The 16,273-nt window shown below is 29.4% G+C and overlaps 1 protein-coding gene across 1 annotated transcript; it reads right to left on the bottom strand.

The window, feature by feature from the left end:
- Positions 1–241: 241 nt before the first annotated feature.
- Positions 242–2,073, bottom strand: LOC105158174 (spindle assembly abnormal protein (DUF620)). The gene is made up of 3 exons (XM_011074825.3): positions 1,677–2,073; positions 954–1,292; positions 242–849 (listed from the first exon to the last, which is right to left on the bottom strand). The coding sequence occupies exons 1-3, from the start codon at positions 1,995–1,997 to the stop codon at positions 367–369; spliced, it is 1,143 nt and encodes a 380-aa protein (XP_011073127.1). The 5' UTR covers positions 1,998–2,073; the 3' UTR covers positions 242–366.
- Positions 2,074–16,273: the final 14,200 nt, after the last annotated feature.

Raw genomic sequence — 16,273 nt, 5'->3', positions numbered from 1 at the left:
TTAACCGGTGCTCCTCCATAAAATGGTCATCCACCCTTAAAACGGAGCCTCCAGTTTATTATGAAATATTTTCTGACAATGATCATAATTTCCCAAATACCAAACACAAAATTTTCTTGCAAGAGGTAAGTTGAGTGGTTGAGAAAGACAAGCAAACCAATTTCAGCACAAAATTAGCAAAGCCACAAGAAAGAAGCTCTTTAAGACAATCCTGTAATTGCTGTGAAGTCCCTCAAAAAAATGTTACTCTTTTAAGTAATGTTTGTACTTAAATTTACAAACACCTTAGTCTCATTAACATCTCTGTCTGCTCGCTCTACTATAACACTACCCATACCCACCTCAATCTCCCTCTTAATTCTGCTCTCATTTCTTGTGAAATTCCGTGGGAGGCATAAAGAACTCTGGTTTCAATCCCTGAATGTTAAAATCTACCTCTTCAATTTTCCAGGATTCTTGCAGCTCCCTCTTGTGGTTTGCTGAATGCTCCCCGTATCTGAAAACCGTGAAACATGTCTTCCCACCATGCGCGATGTTTACACCATCAACATATTTATAGTCTTCGATCACAGATTCAGAGCTCGTTTCCCAGAAGACATCACCGTCCTCTTTGTTTGTTTTCACCGAAAGCAACCTGGAATCCTCGAACTTAACTAGGAGCCCTGATCTCTGGCTGAAATACCCCCAGATTGTGTGGTGAATAATTTCAAATTTTGGGCCACTCTGTGCCTCCAGGATCGACTGGCTTGCGTCTAGCTTCAGTATGAAGCAGTCCTCGTCGTTTATGATCTTTTCGCCTATGCATACTGCATCTATGAATAGATTGGCTGTTGCTCGGGGATCAAGGCCCTGTAATAATTAAAGCAATGAGAAAACATGGATGGATTTAATGTTATGTATAATTTGCAAGAAAAAACAACACGATTTCATCAGAACTAAGCTGACGTTATCACCTGTAAGAATCTGCGCAAAGGTCTGGGAGGTCCCCTACAGATTGGTCTCTGTTGGTTGGAAGATTGCCTCCAGGAAATCTTACCGTTGCTCCCTGCAATGACCTTGCACCCGGAAATTTGCAACTCTAGACACCAGAAATCAGGATTCTTCTGCCATATCACGAAACCTCCAGCTTCATCTTTGCTCCTCACCTTAACGTTTTCGTCACCTTGATGAAACTCAGATGAATTAATCTTTGTCTGTCCGATCACACACATGCTATTCAGCGCGTTCAAGGGCGGCTGCCCTCCCGTTGCTGCTATGTATTGTTGTACAATGTATTTGGCTGTTGAAGCTTCCTGTCAATCAGTTTTGTACACCCAAAAACAACAATTACTACTTGTTCATTTGTGAGTATGAGTAAGTCAAGTGATTGCCACTACACAATTTAGCAGTTCAGATACTTTATTATAAGTCGATGTTCATCATATGTTATATTTACACATTCATACAATGTGTACAAAAATGTTGCCTTTTAAACATTCAGGAGACTGGATTTTATACACGTGACCTTTACATGTAAAATCATGGCATATAAAATACAATATTAATTCAAAATAGAGTGTCGCGACTGATAAATTACGACATTTCATCTAATCATGAGAGGAAAAGAAAAAAGCCCACGTTTGAAGATTGTGAAAACGATCAAGAGAAGAAGAAGAATGAGAATGAGAATTACTGACAATGGAAGAATGCTTGACGGCACGTTGGTTGAATCGATCGACCTGGACCTGGAAAGGCAGAAGAGGAGATCCCACAATGTACAGAAGAAAGCTCATTTCGTTGTACCGGGTGGCGACGATTGGCGACGCCAACTTGTCGGTAGTTTGAGCCTTCATCCAAGCAGCCATGGCCTGCCACCGCAACGCCACAGAATTGCCCAATCCGGAGAACATCTCCTCCGGGACGGGTACGTCCAGCACCGTCTCCAGGAAGTCTTCACGATCGAAATTCGGGCACATTTTCCGCATCACAAGTTTCTGTTTGTTTCTCTGGCCTTGCATCTTCGATATCTTGGAGGTGGGATCAGCTGACGGGGGCAAAAAACTGGACAATTCTTGATTGAGAACGGTGAAAAGTACGAATCAGGATGGTTTGATTTCTTGCAATGAGTTATCATGATGTTGGACCATGATTTTTTCCCTGGAGAGAATCGAAAATTAGGGTGGCTGCCTGGAGGGCTGTCCGTGCTTGTAGGGGTCGTGTGGGCACGATGTCAGTGTACGAGGAATACATGGGGTGGGGGAAGAATTCTTTCACCTAATTGAACAACTGCGGAGATATATTGCTGGAGATGGTATTGGTTTTGAAAAAGACCTGAGTTTTATTTGAGATAATTTCGAGTAAAGAGTAAATTTAAGAAACTAGTTTAAAGAAATTAATATGTCAGTAGAAATATTAAGTACTGATATAGATATTTGATAAAAAAAAAAACCTGATTTTTAGTTGATAAGTTGAATTAATTTTAATCAACAGTTTAATACATTGTTTACTAATTTATGAAACTTCAAAATTTTATTGATTATTGTGGATGAAAGTATTAAAAAGATTTAGCACTAGAGAACTGGAAAAAAAAAATGAGCATCTGAATTCTAGAAAAGGTTGTTGGTATGGTAAATGATCTTTTATTGTGCGTGTGTGTCATGTTATGATGTCACATCTATGTACGTATTGTATGTGTTTTTGTCTTTAAATTATGATATAGTTTAATTATAAGTTTTAATTTTAAAAGGAACATGTGTCGATCTTTTATTGATATGATAAAAAATTTGACAAAAGATCCATACTGATTTTATATTTATTTTAACTTATCAATTTTGAATATACCAAAAAAAAAAAAGAAATAATGTCTATCCAAAGAACTCAGTTGACTAATTTCTTAATCTAACTCGTGAAAGGCAATTAACTAAAAAAGATTAAATTTTTGTTAGTAATTAGACTAAATAATAATTTTATTTCTTTTAAAAAATTGAAATGTTGGTAGGGAGGGGTTTGGTAGCATTGGTGACCATTTTCATGTAATAGAACAATTATTATATTTAAATAACGGTTCCTAGGGATGGGGATAAGTTGAAGACAAGTAATCTATATGTGGATAATATTCTCTTGTTAAGGTTAATATAGTAAATACATGCAATTCTAGAAATGTATGGTCTCTAGCTTTTCATCATTTTCTTGTGGAAGTGACTTCTTTGCCCTTTGTTATATTTTCCCTCCATCAACAATCCCCAACTCCCAAACATATAAGAAAGTATTTGAGAGTTGAATGAGCTATGTGGGCCCCTTCATGCGCATGCTTGGTCCATGCAGTCTCTTATCAGGGTTCTAGTTGCTTTGCCTGTAAATTCTGAATAGGACTCTAGTCAATGTTTTGTCTTTATCTTATTGAATTATTGTTTTTGTGTTACTTCAATATGTCTAAGCGGATTATTTTTGGAATATAGTCTCCTTATTATCCCCTTTCCTTCTCACGTTTGTTGTGATTTTTGTGAGAGTGATCATGAGCATCTAACAAATTTGGAGGCCAGTTAGGCATTGGTTTGGTAGGAGTCGTAGTTCAAAAATCTTTCGACAAAGGGATTCATAGGGGAGTGTTGTGAGCAAGGGGATCATGATGCTGACAACACCATGGTTGTTTCTCGACTAGCCACATGCGATTTGTCGGTGTCCTATAGCACGAAATATTGTTTATTTTATCTTTGAACGAGTCTTACGATTTTGTTTTGGAATGGCATTTCGCTAGAAAGAGGGGGCCTTGAGGCTTATAAGCTGCCCAAACTCTTCGTTTGCAACTGTGAGATACTTGCCTCCATCATTAATATCCTAAATGAGATATTTGAAATAGTCACATAACCTAATTCCTACAAACGATGCCAAGTTAATAGGGAATAAGTTAAAGATATGTATTCAAGCACACTGCAACCATGTGTCATGTCGCAACGAGTGTGCATATTAGAGGTGCAGGTAACTCTAGGTTGACTGAATTCGACCCACTACAGGATGCTTGGAGATTCTTATGTGGCACCATCCTGTGAGTTCAAAAATTAAAATAAATGCAATAAGACTACAAAAATAGAGAATATTAGAGACTCAAAATTAAGTGACGATATTAAAATGATCACTAATTGTATGTATAAGTGATAAAAAAAAATAAATAATTACCGTCACTGTAATGATCTTTAGTTTTGATTTTGATGATTATTGCGTAAAGTTGTCACTAGCAATAGTTAATAACAAAAACATTTACTTTTTCTTTACTTAATGAAATTTATCGTTACCGATAAAAAAAAAAAACAAAAACCGTTATATATAAAAGTTAGTAATTGTTTATAATGATAATTTTATGCTTCTGAAATTTTTTAAAATAATCTCGTAACTTGCGAGAAAACCTCATTTCCAATTTTTCTTCCAACTTCTTTAAGAAAATTGATAAAAAAAATCACGTGCAAGTTGCGTAATTATTATCTTTTCAAAATGGAGAGAAATGACCCATGACTTGCACATGAATATTGCAAGTGAGTATTTTTTATAATTACAGAATTGCTATTTTTTATAATCTCGTAGACAGTAAAATTATAAGTACACAAAATTTAAGTGGCAGGACGAAAATCCAATTTCTTGTAGCTAGTTATCCTCTTTGACATATCCCAAGTATCAGGGCATGGAAGTTTGTTGAAAAACGTTTAGGAATATATTCAAGAATCTAACAAGTGATATTAAATTCCTTAGCCAAAATTTCCTTCATTTTACGTTTTAGCAACTCAAAATATTCGCATACCAAGCAATATGTCTACTCATTTGCAAGCAATGTCAACTCTCCAACGCCCAAATTTCTGTTCTATTCATTTGACTTCAAGTGTTCAACTACAACTTGACCATGCATGGACCACGGCGCAACGTACTTGATACCCATAGCTGTGTAAATATATATATATATATATATATATATTTACACGCACCCATCCAAGTTTAAAATCGAAATATTTCGTAAAATAATTTAAACCCAAACTGTTAGATTGTCACTTGAAAGATATGTTGTGGCACATACACTAGAAGAAAATTTATTATTGGCTATAATTTTATTGATTATGGACTAAAACCGTTATTAATAACTATTATCTATGATTCGATGCAAAAATTTAAATTATCCACCAATAAATTATTTTTACCATGGGTACGACTATTTATTTTTAACCAGTGCATAGTCTAACTTTTGTGTTTACCTAATTTTTGTGGTGGTTTACCTAATTTTTGTTGGGCTTCCAATTTCAGCTTCTGCCCAGGTATTGTTGGTTGACTTCAATAGCAACTCATGAGGTGGTATTGTTACTCGGCCCAAAATGCACAAACTTATCCACACCACTTGCTCTCATTAGGCCCTTGGTCAATTACTTTATGAGCCAATGGCATAAAATTTCCTGTGTTTTGAAAATTCAGTTAAAAATTCTTCTCTATTTTTAAAATAAACTAAAAGTTTGTTTAATCTTTTAAAATGTAGTTCAATTTTCCATCTCTGTTAAGTGTAACCAATAATATTAATTTTTTGATAAAATTATCATTATGTCCTTATATATTATATATTGTTTATTTATTTTAATGACCGTTGAATTCTTATTAATTAGGAGAGCCGTCAGATCTAACTAATTACTCTTAATTGTTAGATCTTATATCTACCTATTATACTGGCTTCATATCTTTTGCACATGTGCATATACACAAATACTTGTTGGCTCAATTGATGATAACAAATCATTTTCCATCAGATGGCTATGGCCTCAATTGATGGTTCTGATGATATGTTCTAGCCCATAATAATAATCAGAGTCAAATTCCCTCGAAAAAAAATTATATAAAAAAGAAAGAAATAAATAAAATTCGGACATAGCATTTAGGGTAAAATTATGAGTTCTCCTGAGATATAATATATTTATAAATTCCCCCTCATTATTTTAAAAAATAACTAATACCCCCTAATTTTAACAATTGTCCAGCAACTAGACTAATTTATTTCATCTTTTTTTTTATGGTGAACTAATCAAAATACCCTTATAGAAGTATTATAGTTTACTTATGTTTTAAATTTTTCTAAATTTATTTTATAGATTTAAGTGAATAATTCTTTTTATAATTTCAAATTTTTTCTATCCACCTCCTGTGATATTGTTTAAAATATTCAATTTTTTAAAAAAAAATAAAGAAAAACAAAATACATCAAGTGTAAATTGATAATTCTAGGATTCCACAAAAGAATTACATCATTTCTACAAATATCAACAAGTGCTAATAATTTTTTAAATTAATTAAAAATATTTATAATTACTTCAAATTAAAAAAAAATAAAAATAAAAAACTCGTTGTCCAATTGACAAAACCTTGGAAGTTAGTGAAGTGATGGAAGTTGGAGTAGGTTTGGTTGTGACCACAGAAGTCAGTGCTTACTTCCCGACAAAATGCCCACCTTCCTAGCGCCCACCAAAAGTGTGCATCCCATTATTTGTTTGTTTTTCCCTCTAATTAGGAATCTAAAGCCTTTGTGAATTGTGATCAAACATATTTAATTAATTTCATACATCTTATAAAAATATTTAATTTTATCTTAAAATTCACTCTTTTAAGTATTTAAATAAAATAAATTTATAAAATATTTATAATTATAATTTCGTAATTAATATATTCAAATTAAAAATATTTGTTAATATTTTAAAAATAAATCAAAAACTCCTTTTTTCTTTTTATGGAAGTTTCTGAATCTTACAAAGTTGTATTTGATACCAAGTATTTGAAATTAGGATTTTAAGTCCGTGATGACAAATGCTCGGACCTTGTTTTGCAACATAGGAATGACGATAGGGCCGGGTTTTGGCAAATTTAAGATTTGTTCTACTTAATTTTTTTTCATAAAGATAAATTGCATAAATAGATAAAAAGAGAAATACAACAATACGGTTCAAGCAATCGATGAACTACTTAATTTTTTTCAAGACTAATGACTCGCCCTGTCCAGCTTCCAGACCCACCATACCCTGACCGACCTCTTAGTGGCCCCTTCTTAAATCCGCCCTAATTTGGATCCAAATTTGGTAGGTCTAACTCGCAAAAGCCAAATAGGTATATGTATTAAATAAAATTTAAATTTTTTATATAAATTAAATATATTTATAAATAGTTTTCCATAATTGCATCAGAAATGTATGTAAATTTGAGTCCATGCTTATTCCACGTGGTACAAATACTCATAATTGCTTTTTTTTTTATCCCATATGTTAGTGTTTTTTTTTTTTTAATTTAGTCTCATTTATTATGATATTCTCATATTGCCTCCCATAAGCTGAAATTTTTCTCAATATTATTTTTCACGTGCATTTTTCATCCAATAGTTAACAGAAAAATATATGAAAAATGCTAATGGCTCCAATGAAAAATGCACATGAGGACTAAAATCGAAAAAAATTCAACTTATGAAATGCAATATAAAACAATCATAATAAATTAGACTAAATTGAAAAAACTAATATATGGGATGAAAAATACAATTTTCTGCCAAAATTACATATTGATTAGTAACTTGACTATTTATCCAAATGTCTGTTAAGGTTTAGATTTCATAAATAAATTTTAGGTCATGATGTATTCGAGTTTTATCGGGCGTGTGGATATTTGTCTCACTTTCTGTATGTTTATTTTAATTGACTTTATTGTTATATTGATATATTGGTCGAAATCGATATATCGATCACTCAATTTATTTGAAATATTACTTAATAATATAATTATAGCTTTTATTTAAAAAAAAGTTTAAAAAAAAACTTTACTATTTTTCTAAGTACAATTATGGATAATTCATCTTCAAATTTAATTGAATATGATTAAATAATACAATGAATTTTAAAAAGAAAATTTCATAATATTAGAATTATTAATAAACTTTATATGTTCACTCAAGAACTAAATTGGGTCACTCTGTATTGATAACTAATTAATTCTTGAAATATTAATGTAGAGATGGAATATTTATTTTTTATTTAATTATATAAAATTGTGGAAGAAAAAAATGGGTCAACAACATAACTTCCACACCATCCAAACCTTTATATAATGACACTAATTTCACACAAATTTCGCCATTAAGAGAGGATCTGGTTTCGACCATCAACAAAGTCCACAACTTCTTTAAATACTAGTGTGTGTGGTGTGTGTGCACCATGTACAATTAATTAAAAAATTAAAAAATAATTACTAGTTTATTTTAAATGAATAAATAACAAGTGTGTAAGAAATTATTGAACGTTTGTTTGGCATGCATGCGATTGAGCTGGTAAATGTGTGTTTTAATTTTGTGTCATTTGATCCATTTTTCAATAATCACTTATGTCGACAATGTCCTTGCAAACCTCCTATTTCCTATTCCACGACAGCACAAAGGAACCTACGGAAGGGGCATTTTCAGGAAGTAGCCCGTAGTTAACCGAGCCATTGAAAAGGTGATTAAAACATTAGAAACCACGTCTACCCGAGCTAATGATAGAGGCAAGAACACTTTTCGCCCAAGTCCCATTGATTGATTATTTCCTATATTATAATTCACTACAGTTTAAAACTCGAATCAATCAATATGATTTGTCACTGACAAACAAAATCAATATGAACACTTAAGTTTCGGCCACGATTAATCAACATTCGTTATGATTTTTACTTATGGCTAAAATATTTATCATAATTTTTAGATGTGGCAAATATTTTGGCCTCAATAATAAAAACAACGGCTAAGAGCCGATGCACAACCGCAATTACTTAGTATCCTCCACAATTTTTTTACTTTGAACCATTATAGTTATTCATAATTACAAACCATATATCTTTTAAGTGGTTGGGTCAAATTGAGCCAAAATTAAATAGCTAAGGATAGGTCAAATTAATATAAAGTTAACTTGGTCCCAATATTGATAGTAGAACCTTATAACAAAAGAAATGTTGGAGATTGATATATATGTGGACTCTACAGTGATAGAATATTAAATATATTTTTAGCAACTATTTATAATATAGTTTCAACTGTTCTATAAAAAATGTTCTATTTCTAAAATATTTAGAAAAATAAATTGTTTGTCCTTTTCTCGTAAACGTCCCTTTGAACGTTGATATGTACACGAAAAATTTAATTATATTAATTTATAGTGTATATATCATTCAAAGACTTTGATTTGACTAATTAATAAAATATTATTGTTAAGAGACATGGTTGTTGTGGTCTGACTTTCAGCTTCATTATCAAAAAATAAATAAGTTATATTTCTTATATTATAAATAATTATAATAGCTCACTATTGTCTACAAATTTAAATTTTGATAATTGGTAATCAGTATTTATCATAGTTTTAATTATGTATGTAAGGTTTATCATAATTTTTAATTGTGGTCAAAATACTTATCATGATTTTTAACTATGTGCATGGTTAATATTTTGATCTCGTCTGCTAAGATGGAGATGAACTCTGATGATAAAAAGAATTGAAATTACAAAAATTAAAAAGATGCAAAACTTAAATGTTACAGTAAAAAGTTAAATAACAAAAATATTGAAAAAATTAACTAATAGAAACATTAGTCCCAATTTTAAAAGACGGCATAAAATAGACGTGTATTTTTTTCGACGAGACGGGTGAATTTCGACGAAAAAAATGACTTATTTGCAAAAAATAAAAAAATGCACAACCGAAAAACTACTTTAAAAAGTTAATGGACCAAAACTCCAAATGACCTAAGTCACGACAACAAAGATCCATTTAAGCCAAAAAGACTGTATATATAGGGGTGTGGCAAAATTTATGATACACAATTCTTTACATTATTCAATATTTAATTACAATAAAATCAACAAAGATATTCAAACAAGACAGAGAAATAAAAAACTACTATACCAATAGAAATACACCCACATCCATGAAACTCACTAAAAAAAGTTTGTTGTTGTGTACATTTTAGAATTGCTATGAACTAAAATTCATGGTAAATAATCATTAGTAACCATATATGATTAAATAGCTTAGCCATGGCAAAAACTTTCGCCATAATTTTAACAATGAAAAATATTGTAACCATCCTCACAAAAATCACGATAAACGTTGCGTATTTATGATTAATAATTATTTACTATTATTATTATTATTATTAATCATATAAATTTATTATTTCTCCCAATAACTCCAACTCACAACCAAAGGTCGTGAGGCCTCGACCAAAATCGCAAGCTCGAAGAATTAAACATCTAATAACATTTGGATCTTTGATATTCATATCTTCCGCTAATAATCAAACAAAAACTCGACGGCAATGCATTAATCTATTGTATAATAATCTCCCATTAAAAGAACAAATACGTCAAAAACATAACGCCTGCATCTACTCAAAATTAACTACTATCAACAAAATAATAATAATAATAATAATGTGTGTCTTATTTATATAATAAATATTTTTGTTATAATTTAATATCTTACCATTATGAATAACAAAATTATAAATTATTATTGTTTATTAAAACAACATAGCAGTTAAAGGGTGTTAACAAAATATTTTATTTTTGTGATGGAAATAAGTTATAAATTAAACAACAGTAAAGATTTGGAATATTTAAAAATAAAAGTTAAACATGAAAAAAAAATTAAAGTTGGACTGTTTAAAAAATAACTTAATTTTATAGTTTTGTTAATAAATTGCAGAAGTTGGTAAGAGAATTACTTAATTTTTTTGTGTAAATTAATTTAATTTAAGCAGTCCAATAATAATAATAACATTATTATTTTCAATTTCATTCAACAATAAACTGAAGAGTATTTATTTTAACAGTAAATTATAGCTACCTCCTGTGAAATTTGTCATAATAATGAATGCATTTTAATTATTAAAAAATTATAAATATCCTTCCCAAATATAATTAGTTAGCCCATAAAAAATATTAGTCCATAAAAATATTTTAAAAAATTAAAAAATTATAATTTATAATCTAAAAAAACAGTTTAATAGTTCACAATAAAAATCATATGTAAACCTAATAAAAGATAATGAAGTAAGCTCTTTTCTAAATAAACATTTAAATCAACATTTATTTATATTTTTTTATTAAAAAATATTTATAATTACAATAAACTTCAAAAAAAAAAAAAAAACATTGGAGTAATAAACGTTTTGCAGTCACAGTATATTTAAGTAAAAGAAAAAAAGGTAATCATAGAAATACTGCTGAAAAAAAAAGAAATCATCAATAGTTCAATGATTAAAAAGAAAGGTAAGGTTGACTTGTCAGTGATTGGCTGAATCATCACCTATGAAGCAACAGCTGCATGCAGGATATCATATCACACCACCTTTTCGATGCGTCCTTCAATTTAATACCCCTACACTTTTTACTTTTTTCACTTTTTGCCTCATCTTTCTGCTTTTTCGCACTTTCGCCCCTTTCTCCTCTCCCTCCTTTTCCACTGCTCCCGCTGTCCAAAAGATGACCTCACCTGTAAAAAGTCAAAACAAAAATACCCTATTTGGATATTTTAGCAAACTAATCTAATTAAATCGAATTGAAATTGAAATTTTAATATTTATTTAAATAGAATAAAAAAATTTTGATTTCATATTCGATTTTTATTTTGGAAATTTGGTGTTGAATTTAATGTTAATTTTTAGCTTTAATTTCGAATCCTGCTGAATATTAAAACACTATTTATGTTTTTAAATTTTTATATGTATTTTATATTTTATTAATTAATTTTTATACTATTTTTTATCATTTTACTTACTGATTTTCTAATAGAAACTATAGTTTATAGATTGTAATATTTAATTATTTTAATAAAAATTGAATTTTATCAAAATACTGATTTTTATAACTATTAAAATTGAATTAATTAATTTTAAAATATTATAATTTTAAAAGATATTTTTGACACTACAAAAGTGGGTGAGCAGCGCGCCGGCCAAGTGCGCGGCGCTGGCGAGAAAGGAGACTATGGGTGAGAATAATGTTGGTGAACGGCGGTGAGTTTAGAGAAACTGGTGGGCGGCGAAGGGGAGAGGAACTTTCGGAGTACACCTGTCAAAGGACTTCAAAAGTTGAGTAATTATATTTGGGGCCCCATATATTTTGCTGCTCCTGTTAATTCACACCCCTTAGGACTCCCACTTCCTTCTGGCTCGCCTCCCAATTCATGTCCTTCCCTCCCTTTCCACTCTCATCTGCTGGCGCGTTTCCTTCACTCATCTTTTTCTTTTCTGTTCATATTGATGTTATATTTTATATAAATTACAATAATGTATTAAGATATTTGATATAATTATGATTTTTTTATTATTTAAAAAATTATAAACACCATCTCAAATACAAAATCATTATGTAGCCTTGGAATGCTGTGGTGGAATTACTATTTTACACCAACTGATTTTTCTAAAAAGAATATTTGAAAAAAAATATAAAACAATTGAGGCTGAGTAAAATAAATAATTCATAGATCATATTAGTTTATCAAAATATTTTTTAAAAATATAAAAATATGTAAAATGATAATTCATAATTTAAAATGACATTTTGATAAGTTAAACCACAAAAATTGGACGAAAACCTAATTACTGTTATAAGGGTGAAGATGTAACTCCTGATATCCATTAACGTGTGAAGATGTAAAATGGTGGTTTGGTCAGCAAAAAATTCTTTGACTTATAATTTTCATAATAAGTTAGTGGGGGGCCAAATATAGATTTTTTTTTATTTTTTTTGACCAAATTTAGCAAATTTTGTGAAATTTGACTAATACATATTCATTTATTGGATGAAGACAAACGTTACAAGTACTACATATAATTTTTTAAATCACATAATTTTTATATTTAATTATACCAAACCTCATGAAAAAATATTATAATTATTTTTATATTTTATTAAATTTACATAAAATGAGCATATAAAATATTTCACTAAATATATGATGTTATTGATTATGTATATGTGTCATCTATTTGTTTCTAATTTAATTTGAGGACTGCATAATTGATTTTAGAAAAAAAATTATTAACTTATAACAATGCTTGAATTTATAATTTTATAATTTTTTAAAAAAATCATAATTTTATTAGTGATTATATATAAATGTAGATTGCAGCTAAATTACAAAATGAACCTCAATCCTAAGGTAAACAAAAAAAAATAAAAAATTAATGAACATAATGAGTAATTGAATGAAAAATAATTGCACTCGGGAGTTTAGTGTTTTATCATAATGTGTGATACATTTAAAAAACGTACGGATCCAATGGACATAGACTATGCTCAAAATTTGGGTCAAAGCAAATGCAAATCTTGAAGGGAAGGGGCCTGCAAAAAAAATATTAGCATTCCGACGCCCAAGTTAGTAGTGGATTTGAGATTAAATAAAGCCAACAAAAATAAATAAATATAATTGAAATTAATATATACTGAATAAAGTCGGTAAAAAATACAAAAACACGTGATAATGTACTTGTAGAGTGCTTAGAGAATGTTTAAAGAGTGAGAGAGATGATTTAGAGAGTAAGAGAAGTGTGAGGGACGTGGGGATGTCCAGAGAGTGAGAAATGTGTCAAGAAGGTCTCAGGAAGTGCCCTCAATATGGAAGAGTAAACCTGCATCTATAGGAGGTGCCCTCTTCCGATAGGGCTATGCACATTTCCTCAATTTGCGGGGAAAGTGGATGAAAATCTTATGGATAAGTCATAATTTGATCTTATCTTCTGTTAATATTGTTGTTGAATGTTTATCTTCGAATTGGGTGGACCCTTCATTAGTAAAGATTCCTAACCACTAGGGAGTTCAAGCTGCCAAGGAATCTAGGACTTTGGGGGCACCTCCATCGTCTGCAAGGAATCTTAACTACCAAAGAATCCTAAATGTCAGGGAGTCATTCCATACTTACTTTGTCTTGGGAGATCTCTCACCTGTGAGTAGTCTCAACAGCCAAGGGGTCCTCTAGAGTTGATGTGGTCCAATGTGGCAACACCTTGGGATTGACGAGATGCCACGTGGGAGAATAAATTGTCATGTGTTTGGGCCTTTTGCGCCGAATATATGTCGGACTTTGATCATGATCCGAGTAGGGGATGCTTTTAGCCTCATTCCTTTGCCAATTTGTTTTATGAAGGGCATCCGTCAAGGCTACATTCCAAGGCCTCCTAGAATATTATGAACCTTTTCTTGGACCAATTGAATCTCTTTGGACCAACTAATTTTTATGCACATCAATGTGATTTTGACGGAATTTAATGTCAAAAATAATTATTAAGAAAGGGACTAAATAGTATAAAAACTTACATTTGTATTTGAAGATATATATTTGATTTACTCAATTACAGGGCCAAATCAATTAGATGCAATATAAAATGCAACATTAATTTAGATTAGAAAATTCAAAATAGTTTTAATTAAGGAGCTAGATACATAGAATTTATTACACTACTTGCTATAGTCAATGAGGTTAGACTAATTGCGAAGTAATGAATTTAAATTCCGATCAATGTACGAGTGTTGTTCTATTTTAATGATAAATTACTAGTCAATTATATAATAATCGTTGTCTAATTTTAAATATTTGGACGTTGATTATTGATATATTAATTATGATTGACACTGAAACCAGTTCAATCAATTTAAAAAATACGACTTGCTGTAATGAATGAGTTTTTCTTTTTTTTGGGTTGAGTGAATAGGCTACAATTCAAACATAAATTTCAATTATCAATAGTTGATATATGTCGCCAATCTAGTTCAATTAACGAAGTTAAGGCCTCATGACGTTAAGATCATGGGTTCAAATCCCATTAATGTGTGGGATGCTATTCTACTTTAATAGTAGTTGTTGATTAGCTATAATTATCTGATATTGATAATTAGTATATGATTGTCGTATTTGTTAGTAGTTATTAGATATAAATATTTGATATTGATGATTCAAAAATAATAGTTCGTTGATATATGTCAATTACAAATATCATATGTGTATAACTAATCAATAACTATTATTACAGTAAACAAACAACTAATATTAAAATAGATTAATACATGCACATTAGTGGGACTCAAATACATAAACATAATTTTTTTTTCCTGATGTCTGATATCTTTTTAAATAATCACTTTTAAAATTAAATTTCATACGTATTACGTTTCCTAGAAAGCTAATTACTTTTGGGATTTAAACGCAATCTACATCTGCACAATCAATTATGAAATTGTAAATTAAAATTTTATAATTATTATCTCATAATTAATTATGAATCACAAAAAAAAAAAAGAGAGAGAGTAAAATTTATTTTGATACCCGAGTTTCACTATTAATATCATTTTAATACATAAATAATTACAAATGACTCAATTTATACCCTAATTTAACTGTTAAATATCGCTTTATTATTTAATTGATATTTTTCATTTATTTCCTGTAATCTTTTTATGTTATGATTATTAAAATAAAAATAATTAATATACGAAAGACAAAATTTGCATAAATTCAAAATATATTTAGTCTTTATTTGAATCAGACTTCCAAGTTCAATATTTGATTATTATATTTGAGAATAATTTCACTAACTTTACTTATAAATAGTTATAAGGTAAAACATTATTTAGTAATTCATTGTATTAAAACCAAAATTCAAGACATATTGCAACATAAAAAAAATAATAATTTTCAGTTTAGTTTTTGGAGTTTTATGAGATAAAGCTTAAGCTTTTGAACCTAACTTCAAGTTTTTGCAACAAGATTTTAATATCTTACATAAATGCAAATAAATATGTTTGACGAAGAATAAAAATACTTCGTACCTATATCTTTATTATATTAATTAGAAAACAACGTACTACTTTAAATTTATTCCTTGAGTGGGCTCGCTTCACTATTATTAAGCTATTTAATAATAATTTTTTATAAAGTAAAAAATCCCAAAAAATATAATAATTTTGATAATCAAATCTGAAAATAAAAGCAGAATAGCTAAAATAAATTTTATATTGATGATATTTATACAATTTTTTAAAGTATATTTATTATATTTTATTTTAAAATTTAAGGGTAGAATAGTTATTAATTAAAAAAATAGAGAAAAGAAATAAAAAAATTCAATTGGGTATCAAGTCGATATTAATAGTAAAAATCATATACTAATTGAGTCATTTATAATTATTTAGGTACCAAAAGATATTCAGTATCAAAATACATTTTATTCAAAAAAACAAAAAAATATAATATGATTTGAAATAAAA

This window comes from Sesamum indicum, linkage group LG3 (assembly GCF_026168435.1).
Source record: "Sesamum indicum cultivar Baizhima isolate 11 linkage group LG3, ASM2616843v1, whole genome shotgun sequence".
In the NCBI taxonomy this organism is placed as follows: domain Eukaryota; kingdom Viridiplantae; phylum Streptophyta; class Magnoliopsida; order Lamiales; family Pedaliaceae; genus Sesamum; species Sesamum indicum.
This window is presented reverse-complemented; position numbering and strand designations above follow the sequence as displayed.